We start from the raw sequence: 12,500 nt of genomic DNA, 5'->3' as shown, positions 1-12,500 counted from the left end.
CACTCTAGTGGTAGCATGAGACGGAGTCTACAACCAACACAAGTGGCTCAGGTAGTCCAGCTCATCCAGAATGGCACATCAATGCGAGCTGTGGCAAGAAGGTTTGCTGTGTCTGTCAGCGTAGTGTCCAGAGCATGGAGGTGCTACCAGGAGACAGGCCAGTACATCAGGAGACGTGGAGGAGGCCGTAGGAGGGCAACAACCCAGCAGCAGGACCGCTACCTCCACCTTTGTGCAAGGAGGAGCAGGAGGAGCACTGCCAGAGCCCTGCAAAATGACCTCCAGCAGGCCAAATATGTGCATGTGTCTGCTCAAACGGTCAGAAACAGACTCCATGAGGGTGGTATGAGGCCCAACGTCCACAGGGGGGGTTGGGCTACAGCCCAACACCGTGCAGGACGTTTGGCATTTGCCAGAGAACACCAAGATTGGCAAATTCGCCACTGGCGTCCTGTGATCTTCACAGATGAAAGCAGGTTCACACTGAGCACATGTGACAGACGTGACAGTCTGGAGACGCCATGGAGAACGTTCTGCTGCCTGCAACATCCTCTAGCATGACCGGTTTGGCGGTGGGTCAGTCATAGTGTGGTGTGGTATTTCTTTGGGGGGGCCGCACAGCCCTCCATGTGCTCGCCAGAGGTAGCCTGACTGCCATTAGGTACCGAGATGAGATCCTCAGACCCCTTGTGAGACCATATGCTGGTGCGGTTGGCCCTGGGTTCCTCCTAATGCAAGACAATGCTAGACCTCATGTGGCTGGAGTGTGTCAGCAGTTCCTGCAAGAGGAAGGCATTGATGCTATGGACTGGCCCGCCCGTTCCCCAGACCTGAATCCAATTGAGCACATCTGGGACATCATGTCTCGCTCCATCCACCAACGCCACGTTGCACCACAGACTGTCCAGGAGTTGACAGATGCTTTAGTCCAGGTCTGGGAGGAGATCCCTCAGGAGACCATCCGTCACCTCATCAGGAGCATGCCCAGGCATTGTAGGGAGGTCGTACAGGCACGTGGAGGCCACACACACTACTGAGCCTCATTTTTACTTGTTTTAAGGACATTACATAAAAGTTGGATCAGCCTGTAGTGTGGTTTTCCACTTTAATTTTGAGTGTGACTCCAAATCCAGACCTCCATGGGTTGATAAATTTGATTTCCATTGATAATTTTTGTGTGATTTTGTTGTCAGCACATTCAACTATGTAAAGAAAAAAGTATTTAATAAGAATATTTCATTCATTCCGATCTAGGATGTGTTATTTTAGTGTTCCCTTTATTTTTTTGAGCAGTGTATATCCACAGGTACACCTCCTATTGACTCAAATGATGTCAATTAGCCAATCAGAAGCTTCTAAAGCCATGGCATAATTTTCTGGAATTTTCGAAGCTGTTTAAAGGCACAGTCAACTTACTGTATGTAAACTTCTGACCCACTGGAATTGTGATACAGTGAATTATAGGTGAAATAATCTGTCTGTAAACATTTGTTGGAATAATGACTTGTGTCAAGCACAAAGTAGATGTCCTAACAGACTTGCCAAAACTATAGTTTGTGAACAAGAGATTTGTGGAGTGGTTGAAAAAAAACTGTTTTAATGACTCCAACCTGAGTGTATGTAAACCAGTTTTAATGACTCCAACCTGAGTGTATGTAAACCAGTTTTAATGACTCCAACCTGAGTGTATGTAAACCAATTTTAATGACTCCAACCTGAGTGTATGTAAACCAGTTTTAATGACTCCAACCTGAGTGTATGTAAACCAATTTTAATGACTCCATCCTGAGTGTATGTAAACCAGTTTGGATGTAGGTCTGTGATATCTAGACCAGAAACATCCAGACTAGAAACGGTCAGTCTTACCCTATTCCAGGCTCCAGGTATGAGGGGTGGTACATGGGGGTTGGGCTGCAGAGAGAGAACACACACTGTCAAGGAAACATCTAGATTAATACTTGTCTTTCTCCACGCAAAAATGTGAATTGTAACTGTTGCCTGTTATCTGTAAGAACCAGATGAGACAGTTAGCCTGGACATGTCAACACACAAACACACACACACACACACATCACCCTGAGATCTGGACGAGCTAGCAGGACTTCCTGTAATAATTCATCTCAGGGGAGGAGCTAACCGCTCACCCCGACTCAGAAAGACACACACACACACACACACACACACACACATCACCCTGAGATCTGGACGAGCTAGCAGGACTTCCTGTAACAATTCATCTCAGGGGAGGAGCTAACCGCTCACCCCGACTCAGAAAGACACACACACACACACACACACACACCACAAAATGACACACAGACTGCAACAACGTTTCAGGTGTGTATCCTACTGACCCCAGGTCTCTGTCCAGCATGGTGCCGGGGTGGAACGGGGGAAAGGAGCTGCCGTTGGGGGGCTCCTTCGGAGAGTACAGCTTGAATGACTTGGAGGAACAGCCTGAAAGACAGAGAGCATTACAACTGTAACGGCTGAATACAGAAAGACAGAGAGCATTACAACTGTAACGACTGAATACAGAGAGCATTACAACTGTAACGACTGAATACAGAGAGCATTACAACTGTAACGGCTGAATACAGAGAGCATTACAACTGTAACGACTGAATACAGAAAGACAGAGAGCATTACAACTGTAACGACTGAATACAGAGAGCATTACAACTGTAACGACTGAATACAGAGAGCATTACAACTGTAACGACTGAATACAGAAAGACAGAGAGCATTACAACTGTAACGACTGAATACAGAGAGCATTACAACTGTAACGACTGAATACAGAGAGCATTACAACTGTAACGACTGAATACAGAGAGCATTACAACTGTAACGACTGAATACAGAGAGCATTACAACTGTAACGACTGAATACAGAGAGCATTACAACTGTAACGGCTGAATACAGAGAGCATTACAACTGTAACGACTGAATACAGAGAGCATTACAACTGTAACGACTGAATACAGAAAGACAGAGAGCATTACAACTGTAACGGCTGAATACAGAGAGCATTACAACTGTAACGGCTGAATACTGAAAGACAGAAAGCATTACAACTGTAACGACTGAATACAGAGCCCACGTACAGAACACATAATTAGTTATTATAGTTCAAGTTAAAATGGTGTCACTTCTTGGGGCGAACAGACTACATCTGTTAACGACTTTACTTTCGGTGTTGTACACCGGCTTCAAAGGGGGATTTCACAGCTGTTTACATGGTACAATACGTCTCCACACGACACCTGCTTCATTTGTCACATGAACTGAAGCGAACTATTAGAATTCTATCAACCAGGAAATGGCAGAGCGACATCTGCATAGTGCATCTTTAAGTGATCAGTGTGTGTGTGGACGCTAGTAGGGACGACCAGTTCTGCCTTAGTTTCACTTGGCTGCACCCATTCACAGGTAAGCAGCCACACACACACACACACACACACACACACACACACACACACACACACACACACCACAGTTTTCCTAACATAAAGGTGCAGGACAACAATTTCCCGGGCCCAAACCAATAACTCTTGTACACACACGGCTCCTGCCCTGTATCCCCTCTCCCATCACAGCCACCCCTCCTTCTACGCCCCTAAACTGACCCCATACACATTCTACCCCTCCTCTCTCTATAACAACCATCTAGCCAGTCCTAACCCTCCACCTCTCTCTATCAAAACAACCATCTAGCCAGTCCTACCCCTCCTCCTCTCCATCACAACAACCATCTAGCCAGTCCTACCCCTCCTCTCTCTATCATAACAACCATCTAGCCAGTCCTACCCCTCCTCCTCTCTATCATAACAACCATCTAGCCAGTCCTACCCCTCCTCTCTCTATCATAACAACCATCTAGCCAGTCCTACCTCTCTCTATCATAACAACCATCTAGCCAGTCCTACCCCTCCTCCTCTCTCTATCATAACAACCATCTAGCCAGTCCTACCTCTCTCTATCATAACAACCATCTAGTCAGTCCTACCCCTCCTCCTCTCTCTATCATAACAACCATCTAGCCAGTCCTACCCCTCCTCTTTCCATCACAACAACCATCTAGCCAGTCCTACCCCTCCTCTTTCCATCATAACAACCATCTAGCCAGTCCTACCCCTCCTCTCTCTATCATAACAACCATCTAGCCAGTCCTACCTCTCTCTATCATAACAACCATCTAGCCAGTCCTACCCCTCCTCCTCTCTCTATCATAACAACCATCTAGCCAGTCCTACCTCTCTCTATCATAACAACCATCTAGTCAGTCCTACCCCTCCTCCTCTCTCTATCATAACAACCATCTAGCCAGTCCTACCCCTCCTCTTTCCATCACAACAACCATCTAGCCAGTCCTACCCCCTCCTCTTTCCATCACAACAACCATCTAGCCAGTCCTACCCCTCCTCTTTCCATCATAACAACCATCTAGCCAGTCCTACCCCTCCTCTTTCCATCACAACAACCATCTAGCCAGTCCTACCCCTCCTCTCTCTATCATAACAACCATCTAGCCAGTCCTACCCCTCCTCCTCTCTATCATAACAACCATCTAGTCAGTCCTACCCCTCCTCCTCCTCTCTATCATAACAACCATCTAGCCAGTACTACCCCTCCTCCTCTCTATCATAACAACCATCTAGCCAGTCCTACCCCTCCTCTCTATCATAACAACCATCTAGCCAGTACTACCCCTCCTCCTCTCTATCATAACAACCATCTAGCCAGTCCTACCCCTCCTCCTCTCTCTATCATAACAACCACCTAGCCAGTCCTACCCCTTCTCTCTCTATAACAACCATCTAGCCAGTCCTACCCCTTCTCTCTCTATAACAACCATCTAGCCAGTCCTACCCCTTCTCTCTATCATAACAACCATCTAGCCAGTCCTACCACTCCTCCTCTACATCACAACAACCATCTAGCCAGTCCTACCCCTCCTCCTCTCTATCATAACAACCATCTAGCCAGTCCTACCCCTCCTCCTCTCTATCAAAACAATCATCTAGCCAGTCCTACCCCTACTCTCTCTATCATAACAACCATCTAGTCAGTACTACCCCTCCTCCTCTCTATCAAAACAATCATCTAGCCAGTCCTACCCCTACTCTCTCTATCATAACAACCATCTAGCCAGTCCTACCCCTCCTCCTCTCTATCAAAACAATCATCTAGCCAGTCCTACCCCTACTCTCTCTATCATAACAACCATCGAGCTAGTCCTACCCCTCCTCTCTCTATAACAACCATCTAGCCAGTCCTACCCCTCCTCTCTCTATAACAACCATCTAGCCAGTCCTACCCCTCCTCTCTATCATAACAACCATCTAGTCAGTCCTACCCCTCCTCCTCTCTCTATCATAACAACCATCTAGCCAGTCCTACCCCTCCTCTCTCTATAACAACCATCTAGCCAGTCCTACCCCTCCTCTCTATCATAACAACCATCTAGTCAGTCCTACCCCTCCTCCTCTCTCTATCATAACAACCATCTAGCCAGTCCTACCACTCCTCCTCTCTATCATAACAACCATCTAGCCAGTCCTACCCCTCCTCCTCTCTATCATAACAACCATCTAGCCAGTCCTACCCCTTCTCTCTCTATAACAACCATCTAGCCAGTCCTACCCCTCCTCCTCTCTCTATCATAACAACCATCTAGCCAGTCCTACCCCTCCTCCTCTCTATCATAACAACCATCTAGCCAGTCCTACCCCTCCTCCTCTCTCTATAACAACCATCTAGCCAGTCCTACCCCTCCTCTCTCTATAACAACCATCTAGCCAGTCCTACCCCTCCTCCTCTCTATCATAACAACCATCTAGCCAGTCCTACCCATCCTCTCTCTATAACAACCATCTAGCCAGTCCTACCCCTCCTCCTCTCTATCATAACAACCATCTAGCCAGTCCTACCCCTCCTCCTCTCCATCACAACAACCATCTAGCCAGTCCTACCCCTCCTCCTCTCTATCATAACAACCATCTAGCCAGTCCTACCCCTCCTCCTCTCTATCATAACAACCATCTAGCCAGTCCTACCCCTCCTCCTACTCTCTATCATAACAACCATCTAGCCAGTCCTACTCCTCCACCTCTCTATCATAACAACCATCTAGCCAGTCCTACTCCTCCTCTCTCTATCATAACAACCATCTAGCCAGTCCTACCCATCCTCTCTCTATAACAACCATCTAGCCAGTCCTACCCCTCCTCCTCTCTATCATAACAACCATCTAGCCAGTCCTACCCCTCCTCCTCTCTCTATCATAACAACCATCTAGCCAGTCCTACCCATCCTCTCTCTATAACAACCATCTAGCCAGTCCTACCCCTCCTCCTCTCTATCATAACAATTATCTAGCCAGTCCTACCCCTCCTCCTACTCTCTATCATAACAACCATCTAGCCAGTACTACCCCTCCTACTCTCTATCATAACAACCATCTAGCCACGCTGCCTGACCCTGGACCAGAGGTCACACACACAGCCACGCTGCCTGACCCTGGACCAGAGGTCACTCCCACAGCCTGACCCTGGACCAGAGGTCACACACTCAGCCTGACCCTGGACCAGAGGTCACACACTCAGCCTGACCCTGGACCAGAGGTCACACACACACAGCCACGCTGCCTGACCCTGGACCAGAGCTCACTCCCACAGCCTGACCCTGGACCAGAGGTCACACATACAGCCTGACCCTGGACCAGAGGTCACTCCCACAGCCTGACCCTGGACCAGAGGTCACACACACAGCCTGACCCTGGACCAGAGGTCACACACACAGCCACGCTGCCTGACCCTGGACCAGAGGTCACTGCCACAGCCACGCTGCCCGACCCTGGACCAGAGGTCACACACACACAGCCTGACCCTGGACCAGAAGTCACTCACACAGCCTGACCCTGGACCAGAGGTCATGACCTGTACTGTCTGATAGAAACTCTCCTCATTGTTGATGTCTTCTGCCTCAGCTCACTGTGTGTGTGTGGCCCTACCCATTGACCCACCTCATCTCACATAGCCTATACAGCAGACTATCTAATAATAATAATAACAACAATGCCATTTAGCAGATGCTTTAATCCAACAACACTTATGTGACTGATGATGATGAGACTGATTCCTTGGTGATGTTGTGTTCATAGACCTATAGTGTGAATATTAACACCATCATCTCTCCTCCGAGGCTACAATCTCCGAGGCTACATCACAGTCAGAGTGCAGTAGAACTCACACGTGTCCCAAAGCTGTCCCCTACACGTGTCCCAAAGCTGTCCCTTACACGTGTCCCAAAGCTTTCCCTTACACGTGTCCCAAAGCTGGCCCCTACACGTGTCCCAAAGCTGTCCCTTACACGTGTCCCAAAGCTGTCCCTTACACGTGTCCCAAAGCTGTCCCTGACACGTGTCCCAAAGCTGTCCCTGACACGTGTCCCAAAGCTGTCCCTGACACGTGTCCCAAAGCTGTCCCTTACACGGGTCACAAAGCTGTCCCTTACACATGTCCCTTACACATGTCCCAAAGTTGGCCCCTACATGTGTCCCAAAGCTGTCCCTGACACATGTCCCAAAGCTGTCCCTTACACGTGTCAGAATAATGTTTTGGGCCCATTGTTTTGTCAAATAAACCTGGGTCAATGGAAAACTACTGTCATGGAAACTTGACAGTTGCCATGACGATGACAAGGGAAGGAGTGTATGTGGGTGATTTTTGCTTTGTCTTAACCACACTGTACCCTCTGACTGAAGTCCCACACACACACCTCCCTGACATCAACAGAACACAATCACACACCGACACACACACACACACACTCAACAGGACAGAGTAGCATGCCTATTCAGAACATCCTCCATCAATCTACCTGTCAAAGCCACAGCCGGCAGGGTGGTGGCAACACAATGGTAGTGAACTCCCTCGACCTCATCACTCACACACACACACAGGAAGTAGCACCTCTGTCGTAAAGGGTTGGTCTCATAAAACATTTATCAGAGACACACACACCTATCATGACTCTATACAGTCACTGTGCTGAGCGAGGAACACAAAGTGTCTCAGACACACAGACAGTAAAATCTGGATCTTCCAGGGACAGACACACACTTGCATAGACTAGACCCAGAGACCGACAGGAGAGCGTAATCATGACTGCCAAAACACCATCTCACTCAAATCAAAGTATCAAAACTGGGTGTAGCCTGACTGTTTATTATGGAACTAGGGCTGGTCGATACATTCTGATTCATGAAATGGATATATGTGTTTTAGCGCGATGTTACAAATGTCTGTATTGCAAGAATCAATCTTCTATTTTTTTGATGAGGGATTTTCTGTTTGGTCTCGTCTCCTTCCCTCCTCCTGTACTGACACCAAGCCCCTCCTCCTCCTCCTGTGCTGTGACAACAAGCCCCTCCCCCTCCTCCTGTACTGTGACACCAAGCTCCTCCTCCTCCTCCTGTGCTGTGACAACAAGCCCCTCCCCCTCCTCCTGTGCTGTGACAACAAGCCCCTCCCCCTCCTCCTGTGCTGTGACAACAAGCCCCTCCCCCTCCGCTGTGACACCAAGCCCCCCCCTCCTCCTGTACTGACACCAAGCCCCCCCTCCTCCTGTACTGACACCAAGCCCCCCCTCCTCCTGTACTGTGACACCAAGCCCCTCCTCCTCCTGTACTGACACCAAGCCCCTCCTCCTCCTGTACTGTGTACACTGAGTATCTTCCCACCCACACACAGACACCAAGCCCCTCCCCCTGCCACTCACAACAACAAAGAGGAAAGATCCCTCCTTCCTCTCTGACAACAAGCAGTTTCAACTCTCTACTTTCATTTGAGGTTTGGTCCAACAGAATGGGTGAGATGGAGAGAGAGACGTTATTTTACTGTAATAGAGGAGTTAACCTTTCTAACTTTGACCCTTTATATGTCTCAACTCCCACCGTGTAGAGCAGACCCTCCTAAAACAGGAGAATCAATCAACATGTATCTCAGATTCTGTCACGTGGCATTGTGGTACCACGTACCGCTAGCAGCATTTAAGCCACATGCTGTTATGTGCTAGCTGTCTAGTCCAGTGGTTCCCATCTGGGGATACTAGGACCCCTGGGGGTACCTGGCCTATCCACAGGGGGAGCTTGAGAAGACTGATGAGATCACAGGCAGACTGGTGAAAGGTACATGAGTGGTAGTCCGGGCAGAGCAACATTCAGTTGGTGGTACAGTAACCGTAAAAGGTTGGGAGCACTGGTCTAGTCGTATAAATGTGCAATGGGCATAAAAAAAACATTATATAAGGATTTGGCAACTTGTTCTCATTCTGAGAAATAAGCATCTTCTTATCCAGGAAGCCACTTGACTTCAACATCTTAACAAAATGAACAGGCTGTTGTTCCAACAGATGGAGACGGACAGGGGGGTGTATTCATAACAGTTCAACTGTTACACCTTGTTAGCAAGCAGTTTTTTATTTATTTAACTAGGCAAGTCAGTTAAGAACAAATTCTTATTTACAATGACGGCCCACCCCACCCAAACCCAGACGACGCCGGGCCAATTGTGCGCTGCCCTATGAAGCCTGGAATCGAACCAGAGTCTGTAGTGACGCCTCTAGCACCGAGATGCAGTGCCTTAGACCGCTGCGCTCCTCGGGAGCTAAATATAAATATTAGCTGGCTACTCACTAGCACCTGGGCGTGTGCTTGAGAGATTATTTATGAGTTCATTTTCTATACTGCCTGCTACCAGAAGTTGCCCATTATTAGTGCACGGAGCTGGTTACATTTGTAACAAAAAGGGGATTTTCATAGACAGACTTGAAAGCCAGGGAGTATTGCAAAAAATGTAATTTTTAGTAGTTCTTATGGTTGTGGAAGGCTTATATTTAACCAAGGAAACATTTTACAAGCCCTGAATTCATTAGATTATTGCTGACTGTTTAAAATGCAGTGTATTGGCCTTTATTTGCACAACAACTCTTGTTCAGAGAAAACGTTAAAAAAAATATATAGATATCGGCCATAAGTATATAAAAAAATATATGGTTTTCAGGCCATATCCCAACTCTGTGGAATGCCAATAACCCTATGATAATAGCTGCATCACAACAAAATTAATGGATACATTAATTAATTAATATTATTTCCATTACAAGCTAAAAGACTACAGTACAAACCCATTAGCTCTGATCCTTCACTTTGTGTGTGTGTATAAAGAACCATTAGCTCCGTTCCTTTGCATGGTGGTAAACGATGGGTCAGTCCAAATCAAATCAGCAACAAGCCACACTTCCTCTGCTGCAAATTACCCTCTTCACAACAACAACACACACACACACACAGGGGGGGAGAGAGAGGGGCAACTTCCTGTCTTTGAGATGTGATAGTGGTGGTAATCTGATTTCCCTGACTGTAAATCTGACCTGTCATCAGATCAGGGAGCCAAACACAACATTCTCAGAGGAATTCCATTCGAGAATTCACGATTACAACTAAAGCCTAAACATTCACGAATATATAATAAATAAATGCCATTCTAGTTTCTAAAACCATCATTTCACAAACTACAAAGCCTCTAGCCTACTATGGCTACATTCGAAGTTAATATCTGGAGTATTTCTAATTGGATAACAAATTAAATAGCTAGCTAGATTGTTTACAAGAAAGCGTGTACTACAGTAGTAGTCAGCTACAAGTATAAGGACAGTAGTGTTTGTCAACAAAGTGACAAGCATCAGCTGTGGCTACATGAGAAGTCAGCTAGCTCCAAGCTAACTGGCTAGCTACAATGTTACATGTAGTTAGCATTACAAGCTAGCTACATCCGAACGCCGGGGGTTCACATATTGTTGCAAAATGCATCGATTGGGTAGCTGCATTTGATGATAAATTGGCGTAACTGCAACAGTAGCAAACGGTGAGAGGACATCTTCAATAAACACAAAGCCATACAAAATCGCTGACTACACACAACAGCGACGTAGCAGGCCCAACACACAGCTAACGCTCAACTAGCCGCCTCCAGTTACCTTCTCTGGCAGATGGCTAGCTAACGTGCTAACCAGTTAACATTTAGAATTGTTATAGCAAAAATGTAAAAAGATACGCGCAAACTATAACCATGCACATACATTGCAGAAATGTGTATTTTCTTTTTGAATAAAACGTTAGAAATGATTATAATAGAAATAGACGTTTGCGTTTGACCAATGTAACCCTTTACCTGCAAGAGAAGTCCCAACCAAAGAATGATGTTTACAGAACTGGGCGAGTAGCTACCGTATAGCACGCTCCTTGCGTAAAACGCTACGGTGGCTGACTGGTTCGTCGTAACGTAGTACGTACCACGTTTTAGAATAAACCAACAAATATTATAACGGGAATACTGGACCAGAAAATACGGACAATGAGAAATAGGTTATTTTATCATGAGGCCTTATCGGTGGACACAAGCCTGCAGTCGATTTTACGTACAGACCCAGATAAGTCCTTTGTTCGTGGGCAAACATGAACAATAGGCTTTTGGCCCTCCCTCCTCCTCCTTCTCTCTCTCTCTCAAGCGCTCACTCGCTGCTGCTCTCCTCCAGTCCAGTCACCCGCTCTCTCTCTCTCTCTCTCTCTCTCTCTTTAGAATGAAAAGATCCGGTAGAACGAGAGAACACCGCCCGCCACCCTCCTTACTCTCGTACCCTATCCAGTCTCCCTTCCCCCTCTGTCCTTCTACAACACAGCGCATAGGTTGTTGGCTACGCATTGTTTTCTGTACCATCGCTGAGCTCTCTCAATCGCCATAACTGACATGTATGGAAATTGAACCTAATCCTCAGAGAGAAAACCTTCTGCGACAGAACCGAACAGAGACGTGTGTTAGGCTAATTATGGTCGGACAATAATGGAATAGTGCGATGATGGGCGAAATTAGATTTGTTGTCATGAATTAAAGGCAAAGAAATCGTCATCACTAGTTTAAATATTGGTATTGAATTCATTGACACGGTCTACTCTAGATCAATCGGTTTTTTTTGGGGGGGGGGGGACAAATTGACTGTCCCAATTGAAACAGGAGATCATACTACACACGTCTGGGGAGTTTAATGACTCCCCCAAAAATAATGTTTTTATAAATTACATCTTGAAACCACTAACAACTAGTGTTCAATATAAACTTTTGTGAAAGATATCGGCAAATAATGTGTACACATGTGTAGACTATGTGATAAACTCATAGATAGGCCTATTATGTCATTGCCAATGGATTTACGTACAGAATAATACAAAATGCTCTGAGACCATGTTCTAGTGCCCATATAAACCTTTTCCATAAAAGCAACAATAAGACGTACATACACAATCCCTAAGAGGTTTACAGCTCAACTTGTAGGTGGTGAAAGCCTTTAAAACAGTGCTGTGTGTGGTCTACTTACAAGCAATATAGTATTCACATGCACGTTCACACACAGCCTTTTTGCTTGCCACCTCAACAGT

At 46.6% G+C, this 12,500-nt stretch overlaps 1 protein-coding gene across 1 annotated transcript in view; it reads right to left on the bottom strand.

Annotated features, from left to right (window-relative positions):
* Positions 1-12,500, bottom strand: part of LOC109886675 (LIM domain-binding protein 1-like) — a 26,078-nt gene that overhangs the window by 11,308 nt on the left and 2,270 nt on the right. The window contains 2 exon segments of the mRNA XM_031815675.1: positions 1,867-1,911; positions 2,355-2,457. Coding sequence (XP_031671535.1) covers positions 1,867-1,911; positions 2,355-2,457 — 148 coding nt within the window.

This window comes from Oncorhynchus kisutch, unplaced genomic scaffold (genome assembly GCF_002021735.2).
Source record: "Oncorhynchus kisutch isolate 150728-3 unplaced genomic scaffold, Okis_V2 scaffold179, whole genome shotgun sequence".
NCBI lineage: Eukaryota > Metazoa > Chordata > Actinopteri > Salmoniformes > Salmonidae > Oncorhynchus > Oncorhynchus kisutch.
Note: the sequence above shows the minus strand (reverse complement) of the source record. Positions and strands in the feature narration are given on the sequence as shown.